This window comes from Xenopus tropicalis, chromosome 5 (genome assembly GCF_000004195.4).
Source record: "Xenopus tropicalis strain Nigerian chromosome 5, UCB_Xtro_10.0, whole genome shotgun sequence".
In the NCBI taxonomy this organism is placed as follows: Eukaryota; Metazoa; Chordata; class Amphibia; order Anura; family Pipidae; genus Xenopus; species Xenopus tropicalis.
The window spans coordinates 117991907-118019184 of record NC_030681.2 but is presented as its reverse complement, the minus strand read 5'-3'; the positions used below and the strand labels follow the sequence as shown (position 1 = coordinate 118019184).

The 27278-nt window shown below is 37.9% G+C and overlaps 1 protein-coding gene across 2 annotated transcripts; it reads right to left on the bottom strand.

Annotated features, from left to right (window-relative positions):
* p2ry12 (purinergic receptor P2Y, G-protein coupled, 12) lies at positions 1-27278 on the bottom strand. 2 transcript variants are annotated; one of them, XM_002941103.2, is made up of 3 exons: positions 27194-27278; positions 4607-4728; positions 1-1969 (listed from the first exon to the last, which is right to left on the bottom strand). In XM_002941103.2, the coding sequence occupies exons 2-3, from the start codon at positions 4617-4619 to the stop codon at positions 933-935; spliced, it is 1050 nt and encodes a 349-aa protein (XP_002941149.1). In that variant the 5' UTR covers positions 4620-4728; positions 27194-27278; the 3' UTR covers positions 1-932. The 2 variants fall into 2 exon arrangements, with proteins under 2 accessions (XP_002941149.1, XP_031758766.1); XM_031902906.1 differs by lacking the exon at positions 27194-27278 and adding an exon at positions 16388-16725.

Genomic DNA, 27278 nt, shown 5'->3' with positions numbered 1-27278 from the left:
ACTAGTTAATAATATATATTTTAGATATCAAAATATGAGTCAGTGGTAAGTAATCTCTTGCATGCATAATAAGTATAATATTGTATTTACTGTAAAAAGACAGTATTTATCAAACACACCATTGCATTGGCTCTTGAAGTCTCTCTTACCATACATCTATCATGATTGGTATACTTTTGAGTATATGAGATGGGCTAAGTCCTTCTGCCTTCTCACCCTATTCCTGATGTATACATCCACAGAAGGACTGCACATGTCACAAATGGGTCTTTAAATGGCTTTAGAATGTAATCTTTGTTAAAAGTGTGCCTAATAAGACCTATTGAGATATTAAGATTTACCTTAAGATCTTGAAATGACCAGTGTATACCACCCTTCTTTACATTGTAGAGTGGCATAGTTTCCCCACCACCAAGCCTTTGCCCTGTATTTCCTTGGATTATTCACCTTGATGTTTTATCTGTGACATTAATATCATTTCCCATTGCTGCTCAGACCATTTGGCTAATCTCTGTGAAAAATACATTTGCATTATTAGCTTTTTATGCTTTGCGCCAAAAAGGAATATTGAAATGGGGCATAACAGGCGGAATGCAGCAACCAACCCCTTGAGTGCAAAGTCATAATTCAGAGTGACTCTTAGGATCAGTTAGATGTAAATAGTAGAAGTTGTCCCTAGTAGAGCTGAACTGAACACAAAGTGATGTGCATTAGAAAAGGCAGTAAAACAAACCATATAAAACATGCAATATTATTTTCAAACCAGAACAAGGTTTTCCAGTAGAGAGCAAGTATTTCATTATTAATGAATATATTGAGATTAAATGACTATTTAACATTAGACAAATGTTAATAAATAAATAGGCCAGAGATATAAGGGGGGTTGATAATGTCGCTTCAGTGTAAAGAAGTATAGAGGACAACTTCTTTTTCTATATATTTGTCTCTTCTCTTCTTAATTTGAGCCGCTTCTCATTTCTTGGCCGGGTATAAGATGAGACACAGGCCTGCCTTTTTCTCCACATGGCAACCAGTGAGTTTCTAAATGACTGACAAAGGAAGAAGTAGATTAAAGGATCGAGGCATGCATTTAGAGAGGATAACCACAAGGTGCTCTCCTTGACATAGAAAAGAGTAATCTTAGCAGAACACTTAAAAACATCTCTTGTCTGACTTAATGTGTACGGTATCCGAGCAAAGTGGAATGGAACAAAACAAACAAAGAATACAGCAATAATGATAAACACTTTGACGTTGACTTTTCTTCTAGATTTTGGTCTTTCACTTCTAGTTTTCTTGTATGACTGCAAGAGTTTTCTGGTTATGAGAAGGTAACATACGACTATAATCACAAAAACAACCCAGAAAATGAATTGACATATGAAGTTCACAATTTCATGCCAAACTAATCCAAAATCAGACTTAAGCAGGTAACATTTTTTCACATTTTGTGGCGTTTGAGTCTTGTTAGTGAGAATCATATTGGGCAAGGAAATGGAAATCATGACGATCCATATTAAAGTCGACATAATCTTGACTGGACGCAGGTTTGTTGCAGAGTTGTGAAATGGCCTGACTGTTTTTAGATAGCGATCAATTGTAATAAGGCCAAGGAATATAATACTGGTGTACATTGTAAAATAAAATATTACTGATGTGACTTGGCACACAAAGCCCTTTAGCCCCCATAGCCCAAGTCTTGAATCACTTAGAATCTTAAATGGGAAAGTCATAATCATAAGGCAATCAGAAATGACTGAATTCTTCAAGAATATAACAAAATTTGAATTACTTGGTATCTGGAAAAACACCTGTACTGCCAAGCCATTCAATATTACTCCAACAATGAAGAGAATTGTGTAGAGCACAGAAAAAATAACTGGGTTGGCATGGATATCCAGAGAGCATGTCCTGTTAGTCCTAGAGCTGTTGGTCAGGTTGAACATTGTGGTGGGGATCTCTCCATATCCTAAACAAAAGGAAAGAGAAGGGTAGAATTTCTGATGGATTGTTTTGTTTGTCCTGTAATTTGTTGCTACCATGTCTGCTATGGTCTTACAATAGTATATACAGTATACATACTAGGTACTAGGTACTACATGTATTATGAATGTATGAGAACAGCAGATTTCATGTTAAGTCAGCAGATGGCTGGCAGAAACACAACCGCCACAAAAATGTGGTTAATTTTTTACTAGTGTGTGCATATTTACCAGCCCCATGCAAGCTTTGATGGACTGGTTCATTTTTGAAGTTGGATTTTTGCCTGTGTAGGAGAACAGTGCTGACATGACCTCTGCACAATTGGTCCTAATTTTCACTAGCCCTAACCTTTATAGTAAGGATTAAAGGCTAAATAATAAACCCAAATAGCAACTGTGCTGTAGAATGGAAGGTATTGTATTTTCATGTAAAACTGCATGTTACAAACTGCACGTAAACATATTAAGGCAACTGCCTGGGTCAACTGTGCCTTTCCTATACCTGCACCAGGTGTTCTCTAAAAAATAGACAAGCTGGTATCTACAATAAAGTGTTCTCCAAAGAAGGAATTGTGTGTTCTACATGATATATTTATATATATCAATATATATATATATATTATTTAAAATAAATAAAAAGGTAGAAGCAGGGAAGTAGGTATAAGCTCATGAGGGGCAGGGAATATTATACCTCAGTCAAAAAATGTAAGATGTAAATCTCTTTAGGGCTCATTTACTAACATAGATGCTAATTTGCACTAGTACAGTTTCCCTTTGCTATTGTAGGGGACTGGTAAAATAGGTCCCCCTTTCCTAAGGCAGTCTCCAAGATTTTAGACAGCTAAGAGTTAGTTATACAAAAGACCTAGTTCTTTTTCTCAGGTTAAAGTATGCCCCCGAGAAATCAGAAACTGGTTAGATTGTGTCACTGTTCTTAAGTACATAGTAGAATAACACTTGTGCTTTGGGTCTCACCTGAGCTCTGCCATAGGTCACACTGTGTGACAGACAGGAGTAGGGCTAGCTAGATGAGGATTAGAATCCGGGGTCACTACTGCTCAGAGTGGGGACCCAGTGTACAGACCTAGGGACTGGAGGAGTTTGCTTAGGTTCCCCTTGAGAATGACACTTTTGAGTTGAAATAATCTTCTGTTCAATGATTGACCCTGAGGGGCAAAAGTACTGAATGCTTGAATCTGTATTTGTCAGTATTTGTCCAGCACCTGTATTCTGTTTCTCCTGCTTAATTCAACACTTCTATGTAGATTATTAATGTTTGTATTTTTCTCATTTTCCAGAATCAATTTTTTTAGCGCTAAAATCCATCTATTTAGATAATTACACGAAAACGTACATTTTTTTTGTTATTTATCAAACATAAAAACCACAAAAAACTCTAATACAAAACTTTGCTAGAATGGTCATGAAAATTCTTAGGAAAACAAGGATTATGAGGGATTTTTTGAGGCTCTTTTTCTTATTTTTTCCTCATATTTATTCATTCATTCTTTTTATAGTATGATTTTTTAATAAATGAGTAGACATTTATGCTTTTTTAAAAGTGAGTTTAGTTACAGTAGAAAAAACATGAATAATTACACAATACAAATTTTAATAAATATGTCCCCAAGAGTCATATGTCACTGGAGCAACAGGTACCTCCATTAGACACTAGTTACACAATGGAAGCAAAGATCTGATTGGTTGCTATGAGCAACTATGTTTGTAAAACAGCTCCTTTAAAGGAACAATAACACCAAAAAATGAAGTGTATCAAAGTAATTAATATATTATGTACTACTGCCCTGTGCTGGTACAACTGGGCCTCTATAGTTTATATAAACAGAGCTGCTGTGTAGCCATGGGGCAGCCATCGAAATTGAAAAAAAGAGAAAAGGCACAGGTTACATAGCAGAATACAGATATGTTGCATATATTCACATTCTATTCTACAGAACGTATCTGTTATCTGCTATGTAAGTTGTGCATTTTCTCATTTTTTCCAGCTTGAATGGCTGCCCCCGGGGCTACACAGCAGCTTTGTTTATATAAACTATAGTAGTCTTTCTGAGGCAAACACACAACATTTACCAGTGCAGGGCAGCAGTACATTATATTTTCATTACTTTAAAACATTTTTGCTTTTTTGTGTTACTGTTACTGTTTTGTGTTATTATAAGAAAACATTTTTCCAAGGCTCAGATTGCAATAATTTTGACAGAATTTTCTTACATTTACAGCCTTGATGCTTCTTGATGCAGCCTTTTGCTGCCTCTTTCACTTTCAGCATTACCCACAATCCTGCTCTTCTCTCTGTTCCTTCATTGCCCTTTTTTTCATTTTGCTTTGTAGGCTGCTGACTGTACCCCAAGTGTTATCCATAAATCTGAGCCCTAACCTTATCCCTGGTGCTAAAATAGGGTGTAACTAGGCAGGCAGGACAGTTTGCGACATAAAACATTACATAGTAAAAGACCGACATAATCAGAATGGCTATTACTTATTTCCCAGTGGTATAGACCTTTTACATTGTATTTGATATAAAAAACAAAAAAAAATACCAAAATCAAGCTTTTGACAAAAAAAAGCAAAGTGCAAGCCACTATTAAGAGAACTAATATTACCTGAATGTTCCATTGTAGAATTCTTTCCAGCTCCTTTTGTTAAAGGGTGGAGTGTTTGTTCATGTATGTAGTGTTATATTTTCCTTTCCATTCAGAGTCGTAAAGTACTGGCTGCTCTTTTTCTGGAAAATCCAAATGTTAAGAGTTGAAGATAATATTCAGGTTCATTGTTTTCGTTCCGACTGCTAATAAATGTTCCTTGCTACTTTCACAGTTTCTGTTTTTGATGGTGACATACATACTTCTGCTTTATTTTCCAGCTGCAGATAAAAATATGTACCCTAACTATCACAAGCTTTGTCAGCATCTGCAAAACAGTTCTGATTCTCTATGGCATTCATCACTTTGTCAAAATATTCCCTTACCTTTAATATTAAGAACCTCATTTAATTAGGCATTGGAGGGTTTCTTGCTCGCATTTAACTAAAAAACTTTTCATGGGAAATCCTAGCAAAAGTGCAAACTGCCATCATTTTATAATATTCATACATGTTTAATTAAAAAAGAAAAAAAGAATATAGATGGCACCCACCCAGAAAGGGAATCTGAGATGGATGTATTTGGCCACACTCATCATACCCAAGGCCTGCTTTATCCTGGTCACACCCTGGATGCTTTGTAGACACTGGCAATATCCTGCCCCTACAATGTGCTTGAGGCAAGTGCAGTATTTTTTCAGCATCTAAAATATGCCTGACCTCAGTTTATTATTATAAATATAGGGCCTCACATTTGGGGAGCAATCATACATGCACTGAATTCATGTTACACCCGTGTATATATACCCTAGGCCAAGACGTTGATCACGGACCACCAGACGATCCCCCATGGATTTGTGGTGGACCCCGATGAAGCCGGCATGCGGAAGTGCTGCGTGAATGTGTACATATGCGATACAACACACATACACATTCACGCCACACTTCCACATCCCCGGTCATTGGATGATCACCGATGGCCACTCCTGCCCTAGGCAGTGTTCAAAGGCACCATTATCTCTTGTAGGACAAAGTTTTTGTATATTTAATATTAAAATATATAGTCTCCCACAAACTCCATTATAAGCAAATAATTCTAATTTGTTTTTTAAATGATTTCCTTTTCTCTGTAATAATAAAACAGTACCTTGTACTTGATCACAACTAAGATATAATTTATCCTTATTAGAGGCAAAACAAGCCTATTGGGCGTACATTTTAGCTGTAATATATCTTCTAGCCGAAACATATGTACCCTACTCTGCCATACTCTGCTGCACTGACTGGAACTAAGCAGACTGGCTGGGATTGAAAACCTTCACCAATTTGAACTAAAACTGACTGACTCGGGGTAATTAGTTTTCTGTAAAATCAATGGAACTGTTTGTTATTGACTTAAGTGCCAACTAATATGGTAATTAATGCATTCTACACAAACAGCATTTCCCATTGTTGGGGTCGGTAATAGGTTTGCAGATCAAAGATCTGTTTGAAAGGCCCAAAGGAGCCAGTTTGTGCTGTCACCAAAGAGCCCATTACATTAATCAAATAATCAGCTGTATTTTCCCATTATCATATATGTTTGTTGTTAGAGTTCATGAAAGTATTCTATACCTTATTAGAGTTTTTTCTTTGAAATAATAAAGTGAGAGTACATATCACTTCCTGGCACTATTCTGGAAAAAATAGATGTTATCTCCCCAAAGTGCCTGATATATATACATAAATAGGTTAGGGAACTGGCAGGCTAAGAGCTTTTTTGTCTTCCCTTCCTGATAATTAATGACTCATAGACCAAGATCAGGCAAACATGGAGTGCTCACTGTTGGTTTAAATAGAAAACAAGTACTTCAGCACTTACACATCTAGCTTTAATGATCTTTAGTTTATCCTGCATAATGAAATATTACACAATGGATGTGGTATGTTGTAAATGTCCACATGACAGCTACAAGGAATATCTCCATTTCTCTGTCATGTCTAGTATATAATTGTATACACTCCCATAGGTCTCCACTAACCTAATCCTGAACACCCCAATCCCTAACTGGCGCACAATTGCCCAGGACTATACCCCCCCAAAAAATGCAGCTGTCTCTCAAATCTGACAGGATCCTAGAACTGATCTCTTTACTCACCTAGGCCAGGCAAGGGTGAGACCTACCAAAATCATCTGGCACTCTAGTCTGTCCTGCCTTTGGTGTAACCAGGCCAAAGAGGAAGCCCCTGGCTCCTGCATTTCTTTATATAGGCTACTAAAGGGGAAACCCCTATAGACCAACCTTAAAGGTTGCGGCTGACCCACAAGCTGCAGGGCCCACTGATTTTCCCTTAGGTCAGACAGGTTAGGGTTGAAATTTGGATGGCCATTGCAGGTTTGGGTTGGGTTTGGGTCAGACTGGGGACACTTTTCCTCTGTTCCCTAAGATCACTGTTCACAGTCTTGGAACCCAAGGTGCGGGCAGAAATAGCGTACAGAATGGAAATATGGGTATGGGTTGGGCAACATTTTGGGCCTAAGGGTTGGGTGCGATTTAAGGTATTGCGGGTCGGGTGCAGGTTTAATTTTTTGTGACCTGGGCATCATTAGCACATACACACAAATATACATGCATATAAACATACACATATATCCATATATAACTTTGGTAACCTAGAATATCATTGTAGCTATAATAGGTTGCCTGTCCATCTAAGCGTCTCTTATGTATTAAGAAAATTTGCACTATTGTCACCAGACAGATCACTCCACAGGCTCTTACAGCCCTAACAGAATAAAAACATTAAATGGGTGGCCACTTGTCCTTGGTTGATTTCTATGTGAAATAAAGGCCCTCATAATGTTTTATATCATTCTCTAAAGTATTTCTCATATAATTCCATTCATCACAACTAGAGGCCTTGATCTTGGCTAGTCCAGAATTCTGACTTTTAACTGGAATATTTTTGTACATAAATACTTTAAACTAATACATATATCTATATATACATAGTACAGGGAGGGCACACACCACAAAATTGTAGTATCCCTGGGTGCCGGGTAGAACATTGGGAAATATGGGAAACAGAGGGCTCAGCACTCACAGGACTTGAAAAAACAAAATAATTCTTTAATGTGCAAAAATCAACGTTTTGGTTACATATTAGGACCTTTCTCAAGATGAGAAAGGTACTAATATGTGACCACATTTTTGCACATTAAAGTGCTGAGTCCTACATATAAACAGTATACAACAAAGTCAAGCCCATGGAAACATTTGTTTGAAGTGAAATATATTCAAATAGCCCAACCACAAGCTTTTCCCAAGAAACAATTCTAATTTGTAGGAAAACTAATCTCAGGGATATTCAAAAGAAAAATATATTGGTGGGACACAATCTACTAAAGGGGTACAGTTCTTAGACATTTCCAAAGAAAAATATTTAGCTGGGAGACAATTCATTTGTATTGAAAAATTCAGATGTTTGACATTCATTTTTACAAGAAAAGCTATAGTCTAGCTATATATACACATTTAGATTATTGGTTCCAGTTGATTTTTACATTTTTTTAAATTTCATCACTGAAGATAAAACCCTTCAGGATTTGTGTGCAAAAGGCTTTTTCTAAATAGGTTACACAGCTTTTACCTTATACTATAACAACATGGTCTGAAATGATTTAATAAAAAATCATGCAAATTTCAAACGAAAATTCACACCTAAATGAAAAGTCAAATTTATTTTCTGAAAATTTTCTGGTGATTTTTCTATTAGTAAACAGTCCCCTGAAATATTTGCTGAATGGTCCAGATTCTAGATCATAATGGATTGATTTATGTGATGTATTTAGTGGACAGAACTTTAACTTCAGGCTAATCAGGCCAAAATGTCACCCATGTCATGTGCAAATGTTTTTTTTTATGCACAATGCAGTGTTTTTCTCATAATGAGGGGGAGATGCACCTGATGCAATTGCAGTCAATGTATTAAAACACATACAACTGTGCTTGCACTTCAAGATGAATTGGCCACAGTTGTGCTAAAAATCTTTGTTCTGAGGATGTAGCCATTTCCGGCTCTTCAAAATGATGGATGTCAATGATCCTTTAGGTTCCAGTGCGCTGTGTCTATTGACACCAACACCTTTGGAGGTAGCTAGATGGCATCAGTAGAGGCACCTGTACAAAAAAAATTGTAATAGGAGGTGGGATGAAAGCAGTGGCACTGAGTGCAACTATACAGAAATGCTAGGAATGGCCTTGGACACAACAATCTTTACCGAATGAAAATTATTCTCCCAAACTGTGGTTTTCCTTGTAAAATGACCCACAGGGGTGATTCTATCCCCTGAGTCACCCTGAGGCAGCTCCTGTGATGCCACTCATCTTTTGCCCCCCAGCACTTACCTTTCCCATACAGAAGAGGGTCTAGGGGGGCCACATTTCTAGTGCAGAAGGTGCAATTGCACTCTCTGCGCTAGAAGAACTGAATTTCCAGTTTACAAACCAGAAATGGTCAGTTATCAGGAGCTCCTTTTTGCTGCCCCTGGTAACTTGTGGGCGCTGTCGTCTGAGGTTTCAGTTTTTTAACTCACCTCATGGCCGCAGCACCACTGAGGTCCCTTATTCTTTTAGTGAATGACACTGCCTCCACCTGCCAAAATGGCCCATAAGTTAATATGAGTGAAGTGAATATTGAATAATGGAGACATACTCCAAAAACATTGCATTATATAGAATACCACATGTGACAGTGATACTACAATTAGAGAGAGCATTTAAATGTATAAAACATGCAAATATAACCCAGTAGGTCAATGCCACCCCCCTCCCCCCCAATGAGACGCACAATACAGGAGCAAATCTTAGCTGGATGGATGTTTTTGAATATATTTGGCTATGCTCTGTAAAATCCAGTCAACACAGTAGCAACACTAGTGTTTTTCAACAGTCACAATGCAAAAAGCAATTTCCAAAAGTATTTTGAAAGATTAAAAGGCTCATTTACGAATGCCAGGCAAGTGCAATGGAACAAACCACATATTGGGGCCGATTCACTAAAGGCCAAAAAAACGAGTGATATTTATAGCGTTCATATATGCGTTAAAAATATTATCACTTTTTATATTTTGAGAATTAACTATCGATTCACTAAAAGGACACTCGTCAGAATTAGGAAGCAATTTTATTGTTGTTATTTATCTGGCGATGACATATATTTAAGCGTTATTTTAAAGCATGCAATATATTTATGCGTTATTTCATAGCACATGATATTAGCGCACGCAATTACGCACGTAACCATTACTTTCTGAAAACTACCATTCTGAAAATGACCATTTCCCTGCAAACTGGAGGCTGCATCACTCTAGGGCCAACACATACTTGAAAAAATCCCACTGCACACTCCATCTTGTCACCACAGACAATCACCAGCTGCAATTTTGTTCAGTAGCGCCTACTCCTGGAAGGCGTTAAGTTTCACAGTAATTATCACCACATTTTATGTTTTTAACGCTTCAAATATGTCTGTGAATTAAGCGTTAGTATTATTTCTATTCAATAATTACCTCAATGCGATGGAAATAACGCTTTGTGATAATCAGGATTTTTGCGCCAATGCGAAATGAGTGGTAACACATGCAAATTACTTCGATGAATCGGTACTTAATTATCGAACACTTTTTAACGCATAAAACTATACGTTATGCGGTAACGACCTTTAGTGAATAGGCCCCTTTGACTCCACTCACAAAAGTCCTTCAGTTCACCTTAAAAACAGAAGTGAAATTTCAATTAAGTTTGCAATAGTCTAATTATGAAATGTATGTACTGATGAAGGTTTCACTACATTACAAAGAGGAAGAGGTGACCTTAGGAAAACCCCAATGTTACCCATTGGATGTGTCGGTTAAGAATGGCTTCCTGCACTCCCTGTGAAAAAGACATTTGAGAACAAAAAAAATGTAACCTGTTTATGTTTATTTTATATACTGCTAATGATGCATAGCTACCACGCGGAAAAGGGCATGCTGTTTCCATACTGTGTGTTTGCAAGACATTTTATCTTATGCATTTGTGGACTATGGAAAATAACACAATTTATGTGTATTTTTTTTTTTCTTAATGAGCACGGCTGGATATGATTAAGCATACATCAAAGGGGCACTATGTCCTAGTATTTCACAGGATTGTCCTGGAAATGCATTATGCCTACTCTAATAAAGAGAGTACAGAATAGCGCAATTGAAGACAACTTTTAGTTTACACTTGAACCAATACATCGGGTTCTTCAGAGCCAGGTACAGAAAGAATTTAATTAAACTACCCTTTCAAGTATAATGAACTCCACTTTAGGGGAATAGAGGGGTTTATTTTAAAGGCTACATAGCAGCTAGAAGCAATATTTGGCTACAATTTGTACATGAAACACAAAAAATGATCGCCAGTGCTCGATCTAACCCAGGCTGTAGTGTTGACCAGCTGCTAGAAACGATAAAAAGCCATTATTTGTACACAAAAAGAAAGAGAAAGATTGCCAGCGCTCAGTTTGCCTTTAAAAATATTTTTTTACAAAAAATTAGTTGTTAGTACCACCAGTTCCAGAATGCGGGTTAGACCGAGCGCTGGTTTCTAGTAGCCGGCCAACACTACTGCTTGGGTTAGACCGAGCGCTGGCAATCTTTTTCTGCATTTCGTGTAAGAATTAAGACAATGTATTTCTTTAAGAAAAAAATTAATACATGAAAATGATTTTAGCTATGTTTGTGTTAGTTTATCGAGAATGGAGATTAGAGGTTGAAATGGACTGGCACCCAAGCAGAACAATAATTTCAGGAAGCAATTAGCGATCTGCTAATGTACAGTGTATGAATAACTTTATGGTTGCTACACAGAGCCATGGAACTATGCATTTACAAAGCTCTAGAACTGATTCCTTACTCTCTGTATGCTTAGGGAGCAGTCCTATTCACACCCTCTTTTCCAAGAAGTAAAATAGCTGCCCGGGGATACTAGAACACATCAAAAAATATACGGCATCAAGTTAGGAAATAATTAGTCTCTAACTGATTAATTCATTGCTTCAAGTTTAGCTGTAGCTGTAAAAGGGACACCTGCTATTGACTTCTACATGATCTCGACAGCTTTTAGATGGCGTATTTTCTCTTCTGGATTTGTAGCAGTTTTGTTGCATTCCAAATCATAACACAAAAAATGTGAGTTTTAGCACAAAAATACACAAATTGTAAAAAAAATACTAGAACAGTAGTAAATGCCACCCTAACAGTATCAGTATTAGTATTGTGTACTGTACAATATGGAGCTAATGATAGTACATACTTTACTTAATCATTATGAGATAATGATATTGATTACTAATTTATAGGCAATGACACATAAATGCATTTAAATGAACATATTAGTGATATTTTTGCATCAAATGATCCATTTTTCTTTTATTTACTAAAGAAACTTTGAAAAGGTCTCTTAAGACCTTTATTGATTAATAATATGTTTAAAATCTGTTTAAATGGCTTTGATTCTGTACAGGGGCATCTATTTATAGCGGATGATATTCATATTTTTTCTTCTGGAACACAAACAGGAAGCAGAGCAGATTTTTCTCAGGGAATACACAGACAATGCTGCTCATGTTGCCCTCATGGGAATAGGGCGAGAGTTCATGTTCATTCCGTACCCTTTGCAATATGTTTCAAACATTTCCTAGCTATTCCGGGCCTTTGACCAACACGTTTGGGTTATTTTACAGGTGACGATGTATCAGGACTTTTCTCAGTATGTCTGTAATAGGTAATGAATTCACATACACTGAACATTTTCCTATTTTCAAAACAAAAACTGTATCAATATGGAAACCTATTCTGCAATTGCTCCCCTATTTTTTGGGGGCTACATGAATCTTGCCTCCCTTCCCCATCTCCCATCACAATGCTTCATTTTCACATTTTCCGATTTTCTAGCAAACAATCCTGCAAAAATCAGGTGTGTGCTTGCACATAAGCATTAATTGGCAGAAGGACAGTGTTGGGCACATGTGCAACGGGCAATTTGCAGTTTTAAGTGTAATTTTGCGCATTTGCAGTGATGGCACTTACAGTTTGCTGCCATTTGCGCTGGCGCACTGCGCATCCGTGCTACCAACAGTGAGCACACCTTCAGATTCACTGCTCTTTAGGAAAACAACAAAATATTCTCTTTATATCGAGTCCTACAGGGTGTGATAAATCACTTCTACTACTTTCAGACATGGAGGTTGTGCTCTTGCAGACAGTTACAGATTAAGATACAGAATAACTATGTTTTGGTTCTCCCCACTTTGCAGCAATCATGTTTATAATAAGCAGCAGAGCTTAGAAAGGTCTGGCGATGGCCAGTAATAGTTACACTAATATATACAGTATGTCAGTGCTGCGGATCCAAGTGTTTAATGCAGTTTTTATCATCATGCTTGTTCTCGCGTAAGTGAAAGAGGCTGTGAATTTTTATTAACTGCCTATTAAAGAGGACTGGGGCAACAGTACAGAAAAGCTCATGTATTGCTATATATAACAAATGAGAAATCCAAGTTTCATCTTTGGTTAGGGTTGTTCATATGTAACAAAATAATGAGCTAGGTTTATTTATTTTTTGCTCACCTGATGGGGGAAAGACTAACTCCTACCAGTTTTACATTATAGCCATTAGAATCTCTCAATGAACTGAGGAAGAAGGCCTCTGTTGCCTTGTATGTTGCCATATTTTGTATAAAACAGACGTTGATATTCTATTTTTTTATGTAAATCTCTGAATAGTTTTGAACTACTGACTATGAGCTGTGAAAGCAACCTGATGCCCAGTATCAAGGGGTTAGAGGAAAGGTGATGGCTGCTCGGCGGATGCCATTGACATTAGGATGTCAGATACCAAATTTTGTTCTATAAATGTTTCCAGGAAAAGCTTTCTTAGCAGAGCAGGGGCATGTATACTTGTGAACTGAAGCTTCATTAGCCATCAATAGAGCAGTAGTAATGCGCGAATCTGTCCTGTTTCTCTTCGCCATAAAATTCGCAAAACGGCAAGAAAATCCGTGAAACAGCGAAAACACATTAGTCGTGCGATTTTTTTTGTCATCTACGTCTTTTTTTGTCGCCTGTGACCGCACCCTTTTTTTGGTGAATTTCCACAGAAGTTTCGCAAAACAATTCGCCAATGGCGAAATGCGGAAATTCACTGCAAATCCGTGCCTGGCGAAAAAATTCGCTCATCACTATAGAGCAGTTGACATTACAGCACCATTCAATTCCATTATTGGAGGTGCAGCAGTATAGCAGTTCTCAGTCACAAGCAATGCAATGAAAGCTAACTAAAAAATCAACAGGAAGTAAATTATTAAGGCATATTTAGCCTTTACAGAGGAAGAATATGCAGGTTATACAAGGATGGGACCTAGAGTTTTCCGGATAAGGGAATATCTTTCTGATATTTGGATCTCCATACGTTAAGTCTCAAAAAAAAATCATTTAAACATTACTTTATCCCAATAAAATTGTTTTGCCTTCAATAAAGATTATTTGTATCTTTGTTGGGATCATGTACAAGGAATTATTTTATTATTTCAGGGAAAAAGGACATTTTTACAATTTTGAGTTACTTCATTAAAATGGAGTCTATGGGAAATGGCATTCCTGTAATTCAGAACTTTCTGAATGATCGGTTTACAGATAATGGATCCCAAATCTGTATCTTAAAGGGATAAAATCAATATGAAAATTGATGAACAGTCTTTGTATATTAGTGTCTTCTACAGATGATTGTTCTCAGTGACACATTTGAGCTCACACTACAAGCCCTGTGCGTGCTCACTGCTGATTTGAGTGCCTGGCTGTTAATTGCCCCTTTGTCCATAAACCTTTCATGTGTTGATTATAATTTGAGTAGCTGAAATGCAAAACCTAATGGATAGATTGTGAATTCTGTTGTTACCGTATATTTACTTTAAAAGGGGCAAAGTCAGTGACCCAAGCAGAGAGATATGACTGTTATTTGTTCAGTAGAATAGCAAACTATGAAATGTGATTAATGCATGGCTTCATTTACTTTACTCCATTATATTTCTCTTTTTATAACTTTGTACCTCTCATAAACCTGGAGGTCATTACAAGTTGTAGATCCATGTACCAACATTTAAAGGGATATTGATCAGATCATTTAGGCATTAAAACCTTACCTTTTTATGCAACAGAAATGGTAAATTGCTGTCGATAAATTCTACATATTGCTCTGTTATATTCAATCCTTGGAAACACATGATGGCAGCACTTATCTCACCTCATTCATGCTAGATGTTCATTGGTCATCTAAATATTGTATTTACAGTGTTAATGGCCACTCAACCCTAGAGTTGCCATCATGGCTGTGTGTTAATGGAGTGCTTTGATTTCTGCTGAACCTCACAGGCTTTGTTCTTCAACAGGATATTCATTTAAGCAATATCAATATATCTATATCTATCTATATCTAGCAATATTATCTATCTATCTATCTATCTATCTATCTATGTATTATCTATCTATCATAGGAAATGAATCAGGAAACGGAATGCTTGAATATGCGTAACGCAGAACCAAGCAATGATTTAGGATCCTTCTCTGTTCAGACTTGCTTCTCGCTAAAAATGACTGTATGTTTTAATATTGTGTGATATTTATTATACAGTACTGCACAGTGTTTGCTCTAGATTGTATGTGGATAGTGTGGAACTATACATATCAGTGTAATTCTTATGCTAATATAATTATTTATTCTATACAGATGCCATCAAGATAAATGGCCATGTATACATTATGTGTAAAGAAGTTAAAAAAAATTGTAGTGATATATGCAAGGGTAATAAAAGTATGTGACACCTAACAGTCCTTTCTTCTTTACAACTCTAGATAACAGACTAATATCAAGAAAAAAGAAAAAATGATGCCTTACCAGCACTTGAGAGCATGTTACCAGGCTCCAGATTCTCTCATGCTTCTATCAATATATTGTTACCCAAAATATTGTTACCTCCAAGATACTCTCAATTCTTTTTTGTTCCCTTCTATCTTTAGTCTGTACCTATCCTTTTCTAGCAGTCTGTACTTACTGATGTTACCACCCATATACCATTTTTATTGTGTTCCAGGTACTGGAACTATACTTATAAATTTACTACCATCTGGTTACTCTCTAGTAAAGCTCAGCAGGCAGTTCGGATTAATAATATCCAGCTTGGGACTCTTAACTGCATCCGTGTCTCCTTTCCTGTCCTTAGCAACCTGGGAAATTCACTTATAGACCCAGAAAACATTCAAATCTCTTTACAATATAAGTAACCCTACTAATATGTCTGTGGTTTTAAGCCAGTTCTGTTTATTGTTTGCTCTGTTGAAATACTTTTCCTTTGTTTACACTTCATTTTTGGTTTCCTTTTTAAAGCTTCTCTGCTTTTACATTATCAAGACAAAATTTTAGGTGGTTCATACAAATTTAGATACAGCTATTGCAGCCATTTTAGAACAAATTCCTTGGCAATTAATTCAAATAACAATTCAATTGAATTTAGAAAACAGAGTGAGACAACTTAAAAAACAAAGAAATAATTATGATTATAAGGTAACATTTATGTCATTGCATATATAGTTAATAGCATGAACATGATAAAGCTTCATTATTGAGTCATCCTCCTATTAATCTGTAAAGAATTCATAATGTAACTTTAAGTAAATGCTTTATTCATACAAACCTTATAATGTGGTTGTGTTGAGAAGAAAATAAATGAATGTACTCACCTCAAGATTAATGAGAGTTCCTTTAAACAAATAGAGGTTGAAATGTAAGCTTCTAATTGGCTATTCACAGATATCAGCAAATATACACATTTTACACTTTGCTTCTGGGACCTCTTGCTATCTTCCCTTGGCTCACCATGTCCAACTAATTTTTGATTTCATGGAACCTGCTCTCAACGTGAATGGTCCGATTGATTTTGCAGTACAGGTAACAACAGAGCTTCTGGATGTTCTGCTTTTCTTGGGTCACCCAGAGTACTGGCACATTGTATAGTTCCAAGAATATAATGCTGCCATATGACTGGATTTTGTCTTACTGCCTGAAGCCAGACATTAATCTTTTAGACTGATATGTGAATGGAAGAGTTCCAGTAGAATTCTCTGCTCTTCCGCTCTATCTGTAGTGCACAAAAGTTGAGTGTCTGCCTTTTGTTAATGGCCCTGGTAATGTAATAAATTCCAGTTAAAACAATTATGTGCATTTGGAAAGCGTGGCATATGCCAGTTATTAGTTTAACCTTGGTAGTCTTCCTCGAATAGATAAAGATCAGCAGCACACAATACAGTACACATGTCGCAGAAAACTTAATACAGTGATGGGAAGTATGTTAAAGGGGAACTCTGGCTTCCAAACCAAAATTTGTTAAACAAAACACCAAAATCCTTAATATACAGTACCTATAAATGTAATATCTTCCTTCAAAAGTATGAATAAATACCATGCTGAAGTCCAGCTGCAAAACAGTTCTTTTCTTTCTGCATCATTTGAAATCCTGGCAGGGGCGGATGGGCTAACAACTTCTCCAGAGCTTACAGACACCATGCAGGAACTACATAACCCACAATGCATTGCCCTGTGATATTACTTTCCTCATTGACATCACGTGTGCAGGGAATTGTGGGATTAGGAGGGTGTAGGCTGAGGACAGTCGACTACTGTTACATTTTATTTGACTCTCGAAGTAGTCAGCCAGATCAGCAGGAAAACAGGGAGCCAGGCTTAGGGAACTGTTCCAGACAATATTATTACAGGTATGGGATCCCTTATCCGGAAACCCGATATCCAGAAAGCTCCAAATTACGGAAAGCCTGTCTCCCATAGACTCCATTATAAGCAAATAATTCAGATTTTAAAAATTGATTTCCTTTTTCTCTGTAAAAATTAAACAGTGCTTTGTATTTGATCCCAACTAAGATATAATTAATCCTTACTAGATGCAAAATAATCCTATTGAGTTTAATTAATGTTTTATTGATTTTTTAATAGACTTAAGGAATGAAGACCCAAATTACGGAAAGACCCCTTGGTCTTGGGCATTCTGGATAATGGGTCCTATACCTGTACATTAAAAATCATGAAAAAGCTGCATATTTTTAAATTGATGTATTATATGGCAAAGTTGCTTGAAATTATGTTTACTTTTCAAAAAGCTTATGTTGTGTTTGGGTGGAGTTCCCGTTAAAGTAATATCAGATAACATAAACATAATTTAAACTAGTACAGTCTGATTTGTTAGGTTGCTTTATACTACACTAATAAACAGTTCATCTGATATATTTTTTTACTCTTGGTTTTATTAGTGACTAGACTAATTACTGGAGGGCCATCTCCCATAGAGTCCATTTCAAGCAAATAATTCAAATTCATGGAGTATCCCATGTCCCAAACATTCTGGATAACACATTCTATATCCATAAAACTATACATTTATTAGTAATGTGTTTTTTGTTATTTTAATCAATAGATATTTCTATAGAATGCTGTATGAATTGTATAGATAGAATCCATATTTGTGCTCATACATTGACTGTTATACATCTTAAGCAGTGTTATCCACTTCAGTGGCCATACGTGTGCATCAATAATAATCAACTTTTTTTTTTCTAGGTCATTTAATAGCAAACAAGTTAGATGTATGAACTAAGTTTCTTTATAGAGGAAATGTTCCACAAATGGTTATTTTTCCTTTTGGAGTTGCCTCTTGACATTTGCATGCTCACGGTCTGAGTGACTACAGGTTTTTCATGTTCTTGCACTAATCTGATTTGCTGAATGGAGGTCCAGCAGTTATTGTTTATTATCTTTTATTGATAAAGTGCCAAGGCATTTCTGCAGAGCTTTAGAATGATTATTTTTCATTCACATCGGTTCCTTCCCCAATATGTTTTAGTTTACTTATTATTATCCCTATTATAGTTCCCTATTGCATTGACAAACACTACAATGAATTTTATTATGAGCCAATAAATCTGCCCATATTTTTTTTTGGAGTGTGGGTAGAGAGCACTAACGATACGGCCCCCTCTGGACTAAAATTGGATTAAAATTGTAAGTGCTGAGCGGGAGAGAGAGGGCTGAACCCTAGTAATATGCATGCAAAAAGTCGGGGGCCTAAAGTATGAGATCCATTATGAGAACTAAATATGGAAATGCCATTTTCCTATTTAAGCGAACAATTCTTATTTTTACTCGTTTTTTTCTGTAATAAAAGAACTGTGTCTTTTTCTTAATGGTAATAAAGGGTGCAACTATGTAATCAATTATCATCTTTCTCATCTTAGCACCAAAACACAAATATAGTAACTGACAGATTATGACATTCTCAGAAATTTTGATTATTAACACCTACATGTCATACCTTAGATGCTAACGAGCAACTTACAGTCTGTCTGCAATCGTTATTGTGCACCACATGTTACTATGTTCATAATACAACTAATATGTTGGATTGAAAAGAACATTATTTGGATATTATGTACTTTCAGTTAGTCTACAAAATGTTTTTATTTCGTGAGAAACACAGGAAAAGCATTGTTATTATAAAAATGATGCTCCAGGCTATTAATATAGCTCATACAATATAAATGAGTGTATTCTTCAAGTTGTGCCTAGGGGTAAGCAAAAGTGGTCTTTTGCTGCAGTTTTAAACTTTAATGTTGCCTTTGAGTTTTATTTTTAATATTTCAGTGACTCATTAAAAAATATGTTTATATACAATTTGATATACCTATCAAACAATATATATAGCTACAGTATTTTATTCTATGGGACAGTCCATGGCCCTCTCTGTCACCTAATAGGATGGTGTTTGTGCTCAGTAAGTCATATTCTGTCATTTCCTTTAATACCCATATGGTACAGTTTAACTAACATGTACATTTAGGTCTCATTGTGTTCAGTGGATGTTTGAGACCTATTAAACCCTTTACCTTAAAAGAGAACTAAAGCCAAACTAAAGAAGTAGGGAGAAAATATTGTACATTGTGTGCCCCCTCATTGCAGGTGCCTTAAAGGAGAACAAAAGTTTAACAAAGAAGTTTTGGGGTTTTGTACTAACCCATTGGGACTCCAAACCCAGAAACTCTGTGAATCCTCTTTTCAAAATTATAAATAAATGGTTACTAATACTAGTGAAACTGCCAACATTGCATGTATTTCATCCGTTCCTGATTTCTGCTTTAAATCTGGGCACACTGCCTATATTTGCTGTAGGAACTAACACCAGAGCACATGACAGCCTATTTACAGCGTGATGCCCTCTCCTCTCCTTTGTAACAAAGACATTACATTTACATTTTAAAATACTGTAAGTGGAAGTCATTTATCCAGGGTCACATCTGCTGGGGGACATCTGCTAAATATATCAGTTTGCACATCCAGCTACTTCATTTTCATATATATCATATACTGTATATATATATACTGTATATCATATATATATAAAATAAAGACCTAACAGCTAACTAATGTATCTCATTGGATTTTTGTGTGTGTGTTTTGTTTTCTTTAACCATGTAAAACAGCTGCTGATAATACATTGAGCTGAATGTTTGTGTATGTTATGTATCCGTAAACACTTATTTTATTGATGTGACCTAAATTAATTTTTACTGCTTGTAACAAAGACAGCACACACTAAGGGGCCTATTTATTTAAGTACAACAGGTACGAATTACAAAAAATTCGTAATTGATCGTACTGGACGTATTTTCTGCGACTTTTTCGTATAGCCACACAACTTTTTCGTACTTTGCGACAAAATTTGTGCGACAAAATCGTATTGTCGCGCCATGTGCGAAAATTTCAGATTCATTCAAGCTTTAGTATCGTGACTTTCCTTGGCCCAGGTTGGAGCTGCAGAGTGCCATTGAGTCCTATGGGAGACTTTCCTTGGGCCAGGTTGGAGCTGCAGAGTGCCATTGAGCCCTATGGGAGACTTTCCTTGGGCCAGGTTGGAGCTGCAGAGTGCCATTGAGCCCTATGGGAGGCTTTCCTTGGGCCGGGTTGGAGCTGCAGAGTGCCATTGAGCCCTATGGGAGGCTTTCCTTGGGCCAGGTTGGAGCTGCAGCGTGCCATTGAGTCCTATGGGAGGATTTCCTTGGGCCAGGTTGGAGCTGCAGAGTGCCATTGATTCCTATGGGAGACTTTCCTTGGGCCAGGTTGGAGCTGCAGAGTGCCATTGAGCCCTATGGGAGACTTTCCTTGGGCCAGGTTGGAGCTGCAGAGTGCCATTGAGCCCTATGGGAGGATTTCCTTGGGCCAGGTTGGAGCTGCAGAGTGCCATTGAGCCCTATGGGAGACTTTCCTTGGACCGGGTTGGAGCTGCAGAGTGCCATTGAGCCCTATGGGAGACTTTCCTTGGGCCAGGTTGGAGCTGCAGAGTGCCATTGAGCCCTATGGGAGACTTTCCTTGGGCCAGGTTGGAGCTGCAGAGTGCCATTGAGCCCTATGGGAGACTTTCCTTGGGCCAGGTTGGAGCTGCAGAGTGCCATTGAGCCCTATGGGAGACTTTCCTTGGGCCAGGTTGGAGCTGCAGAGTGCCATTGAGCCCTATGGGAGACTTTCCTTGGGCCAGGTTGGAGCTGCAGAGTGCCATTGAGCCCTATGGGAGACTTTCCTTGGGCCAGGTTTGAGCTGCAGAGTGCCATTGAGCCCTATGGGAGACTTTCCTTGGGAGCTGCAGAGTGCCATTGAGCCCTATGGGAGACTTTCCTTGGGAGCTGCAGAGTGCCATTGAGCCCTATGGGAGACTTTCCTTGGGTCAGGTTGGAGCTGCAGAGTGCCATTGAGCCCTATGGGAGACTTTCCTTGGGAGCTGCAGAGTGCCATTGAGCCCTATGGGAGACTTTCCTTGGGAGCTGCAGAGTGCCATTGAGCCCTATGGGAGACTTTCCTTGGGTCAGGTTGGAGCTGCAGAGTGCCATTGAGCCCTATGGGAGACTTTCCTTGGGTCAGGTTGGAGCTGCAGAGTGCCATTGAGCCCTATGGGAGACTTTCCTTGGGCCGGGTTGGAGCTGCAGAGTGCCATTGAGCCCTATGAGAGACTTTCCTTGGGCCGGGTTGGAGCTGCAGAGTGCCATTGAGCCCTATGGGAGACTTTCCTTGGGCCGGGTTGGAGCTGCAGAGTGCCATTGAGCCCTATGGGAGACTTTCCTTGGGCCGGGTTGGAGCTGCAGAGTGCCATTGAGCCCTATGGGAGACTTTCCTTGGGCCAGGTTTGAGCTGCAGAGTGCCATTGAGTCCTATGGGAGACTTCTAAAATCATGCACAGATGGATCAAAGTTGGAAAGGTTTTCCTGCTGTTTGTTATCGTTCGGATACGAAAATTTTGTGACTTTCGGATTGCCAATATGATATTATCGTGACTAAAACGTTTTTTTCGTAAGTATTTTCGGGATATTTGCGATCATAAGAAATTATTGTATTTAATCCGAATCCGAATCAAGAGAGGCCTGGATACCGGGCGCAGTATAGGAGGAGGGCCTGCATGACTGGGCAGGCAACGTGAGCGCTGATTGGTCAGCGGGGTTACGGATCAGCAGGGTTTAAAAGGGGGGAGGTTAAGGGATGGCCAGGCAATTGCACAGGAAGGCAGCCGGCCATAGTGGATAGGGGAGCAGCTACACGAAGTCCCACCCACCCTCCCTGTTTTTTTATTTATCTACAGAAGGAGTGTGCACGCTCTAGGATGTATATATATATATACACACGTATCTGTATATTATATAACAATGTGAGACAATGTACTTATTAATAGCTGAATAAAATGAACAATATTACATATGTATGCACCTGAATATTTCACTGCCTACAAAATGTATGTAGATATCTATAGTTAATACCATGTGTCCTGTTCAAGGCACCTTACTTGCCCAGCCATGTCATCCTGAATTTATTATTAAAAGTGATTTTTTGAGCAGAACCTCTCTGACTCCAAAGTATATGCTCTTAGGCTCCTAATACTGGTTGGGATCACTAACTCAGCAAGGAATATGAACAACTATGATGAAGTGTTCACCACATAAGTGGATTTTTACACAAGTTGGCCACCCATGTACATGGCCAAAGCCTATGGGTAACATCAGTGTATCTCTTTGCAACCCCAACCCACTGTTTGCATTAACCGGCCCAGAACTGGGAAGGGCTGGAAATGACCTGGAATAGCCTTAATTGCTACATTGTAGTAGGGCTTTATTTCTCTAGCACACAATTGCCTTTATGTTCGGATTACAGCACCCTTACCGTTCTCTGGCGGTGTGATGCACTGACTGTGTGCAAGTCCTCAGATTCAGTCTGCTGGTGACGTCCTGGCACTGTGTTCATTTTCATTTGGCGCTCAATGCATATTGCAGTGTCCAGGGAGTCCATTTGCTTCGGCTATGAGCAGTAAGGGGCATGCTTTCATGTCCTTTAGTGTACTTGCACTTGCACTTTCCATGGTCTTAAAAAACCCTTATATTTTCAGTGAAATTATAAACGCTTTGCTCCTCTCATGTTTTTCAAATGCTAAATAAAGTCAGCATGGTGGAAGCAGAGCTGTTACTCAAATGGCCCAGCCTGGCAGAAATTTACACAATTGCCCTGTGTCTGTACATTGTGGCAGCGCTGTGGCGCTAACGTGTTTCATTTTTAACCCTGAACTGGTGGCACAAGTTTTGAAGAGTCTGTAACAATATCCTGAACTTACTTAAATCTACTGTATGTCTCTTGTAGCTTTAAATTTAAAGGAATACTGTCATGTTTTCATAATTTTTCATAAATACAAACAGATTTTTTTTATATTCTTCACTTCCCAAGGTGCCAGAGCCATGTGACCTGTGCTCTGATAAACTTCAGTCACTCTTTACTGCTGCGCTGCAAGTTGGAGTGATATCACCCCCCTCCCAGCAGCCGATCAGCAGAACAATGGGAAGGAAGCAAGGTAGCAGCTCCCAGTAGGTATCAGTATAGCACTTAATAGTATGAAATCCAAGTCCAGCTTGGGACTCCTTTAGTTACAAAGGAGTAGGAGAAACAATAGGTTACCTGAAAGCAGTTCTAATGTGTAGCGCTGGCTCCTTCTGAAAGCTCAGACTCAAGGCACAATGCACTGAGTGGGCGCCTACACACCAATAAAATAAAAATAAATAAAATACATTTGTTGGTTCAAGAATAACATTTTAAATGGTAGAGTGGATTATTTGCTATGTAAACAGTGGAATTTATAAAGAAAAAGTACACCATAAAATCATGACAGAATCCCATTAAGATATATGTCTAGTCTTGTAGTTCAGCAGCCCCTATGTAGTAAATAGAAAATAAGTTAAATACTTGTAAGATTTGACTAAATTGGAGAACTGGGCAGCAAATTGGAAAATGCATGTAAGGTTATAAAATCATCCAAGCCACATTTAAAGGCATTAATATAATCTGCCGCTACGGCATCAACTGGCAGAGTATTTTACATCCTCACTGCCCTCACCAGAAGAACCATTTGCTCTGCTGTAAATAAAAACGTTCCTACCACAACAAATATAATCCTGCTATTCCTTGCAGCTGCATTGAAGCTTAATGGGACTTCCCAATGTCTTAACCAGGCGATAATGGAAGTGTTGGCAAAGAATTGCTCTTGCACACTATGTTTACATTTTCTAATTTCCCCCCAAAAAGTCCAAGCAAATTCTTGGGAAATCCTACTATTGTAATATAAATGGTACTGCATCTCCCTGTATTTTGCTTCTACTTGAAGCAGTATACAGTACATGGGAAAGAAATAATGAGAAAGATCACACAGGCAGGGTAAAGCTGATTACTTGCTAAATTGATTCATACGTTGGGCTGAACGCTCTTTATCAAGCGTAATGGTAGTTGACCCTAGAGGTGAAGAACACAGTAGGAGTGGGATGGGTGCACTATATTATGCTATAGTAAAAGAGCAGAATTTTTAAGCAAATGGAAATAGTTACTAGTCCTTTTTGCTGCCTCCCCTTGACCTTGCATAAGCGCCCCAGTTTGAACTGAAAATGTAGTAGTTCATGAATAAATGAATTAAGTGGTATAAAGCTTCCTGTGAGTACTCCTTCCCATTACTCAGTTTGCGTTCCCCATCCAATACTTATTTGATTTTGGGTTTAAAAAAATTGAATAGAAATATTAGGTATGTACCATTTGCGTAGAAAACAGACTTTTTTACTGTTGTTATTTGTATGTTATTGTTTTTATATAAAGATAGTAATTTAGAAATGGGAAGACTCTGCCAAACCATGTTTCCGATATAAACGTCTAGGGATAATAGATTTGTATTGACTTAGCAGGATTACCAATATGTAATATATATATGTATAGTATATGCTTTACCCAAAAAGATGACTGTGATAGTAACTTCTTTTTTGACCATTCTCTTCTTGCCCAATACCATGCATCTCCCCAGCCTGCAATTTCTTCCCTCTCCCTATTTTCTTTATTAAAAATTCAATCCATTAGACACAAACTTCTCTTGACAACAGACAGGTTAATTTTTCTTTTACAAATTGTGGTTTATAAACGACAAAACTTGCTGAAATATCTACATTATCCCCATAACCATTATGTTATTTTGATATTATTTAAGCATTACTTTGACACTTTGTTATCCAAAAGCTGGATTGTTTGTTAGTATATCTGAATACATATATCTGAATACAGCTGCCATCCCATCAACAAAGAATTCCGGTGGCTTTCCTGGCCCAAATTATATAATGCAGGGGGCCTAATCATTGCCCTCTCACCCTAAAATGCTGTGAGAATCCATGTAGAAAACTATTCCCAGGTGTATTTCTTCATTTTTTATTCCAGCTTGTGGGGTAAGGTTTGTATCTTGTTTTCCAGTGTAATTTGCCTGTTTCTTATCAGGTCGTGTGGATTATTGAAGGAAATGCTTTTGCAAGCCACATTGTGTGTGTGTATGTATATATATGTGGTTATCTGCTGACTGTTTGTTTTAGAATACACAGCACTACTGCAGGGCCGTGTTTTTTATAGGTAATAATATTAATTTTTATTTCCCCCCCCACAGGCCACTGGATAATTATGAGGTTATCTGGTTGCAGCACTTGGGAGGATCTCTGCCATGGACAAGGGGGCACCAAGGGACACCAATGTGGCACTCATGTCCCTTCTCTTTCTGTATGCAGTAATGAGTAAAGGAACACTACATATAGAAATAGTCACAACTCTTTGGCTATTGTTGCTATGGCCTCAAAACCACAGCCCTTAGAACCCCATAGCCAAAGCACTTGGGCCAGGCACCTGCACAATGAAATCTATGCCCATATCATCTGTGGCGGTTGCTGCAACTGGGCCATGTCCTACCTGCTGTGCAACTGTTTATAAATGTGACACTGGGCATAAAGTATAGCATTTCAAAGCAGCTCAATTTATAGTTAAAGCATATTTAGTTTATTAAATTCATACACAATACAAAAAGCCTTACGCGTTTCATACCAAGAAGGGTACTTAATTTTACTTTGAAGCCTTTTATTTTTCATTATACTTGGTCAGCACAATTAGTGATGGAACATGCAATGGACCATATCCGCCATATTTCTGTGCAAGTGGATTTCAGTATGTAGATATAAAGTAACGTTAAAAATGTAGCCATGGTAAATAGTGTGATAAATTGCACAATTTATAATGGGAGACATAGTAGGGCTCATTTAACGGGCAAATTTGCACCTGGGCAGTAACCCATAGCAACTAATCTGTGATTATATTTTTCAGCCAGCTGCAGGTAGAAAATTGAAAGCAAGCTTTTCATTAGTTGCCATGGGCTACTGCCCAGGTGTAAATTTGCCCAGTGTTTCTAAACAATCACAATGAGTTAGTAGGGTGGGTGAAAATGTGTCTGAATATTAGGTGCTTGTACCAATGTGTGAATTACAGAGGGTGCCCTTTGAGGGGAGAAAAAAAATCTCAAATCTGATATATGACCCTCTAGCTGTTTTTGAAATCCTAGCAACCAATCACAACTTAACCAGGCTTAGTAAACCATATCAACCAGGTGCATGTGAACAGTAAATTCTACTTGTTGACTGGATTACTAAACCTGATGCAGAGTATGCCATTCCTGCTGGGAGAAAACATATGCCCAATGTGAGCAATTCATTTCTCCGGGACACTTTATATTTTTCATGTATTTCTGTAAATATTTCCTGAATCCACATGAATCCACTGAACCCATTAGCAAATACAAGGCCAAACATTTAGTAGTTTGTGCCAGTGGGCAGTGCAGGCAAAAAAACCTCTTACTTGGTTATTATATCCTTCCCTCAAACTAGTCTTAAATTCATGATGTAACAAACAGTCTCCTTCCATGTTGCATGTGGCTAATACAAATATGGTTCTCTGTAGATCAGTGATCCCCAAGCAGTGGCTCGCCACCCCCTTTGATGTTGCTCAGAGCTGTAGCATACAGGAAAGCTAGCAGACATTTTGCTAAGAACCTCTAGTGTATACAGTACATACTTTTTGTGTGAAAAATCACTGATAAACAGATAATGGGTACTTACTCTAAATACTGCTCATCTCCTCCTTCTGCAATATCCTGTGTCAAACTGTTACTTTATGTCTGTGAGATACAGTACCATCCTCATT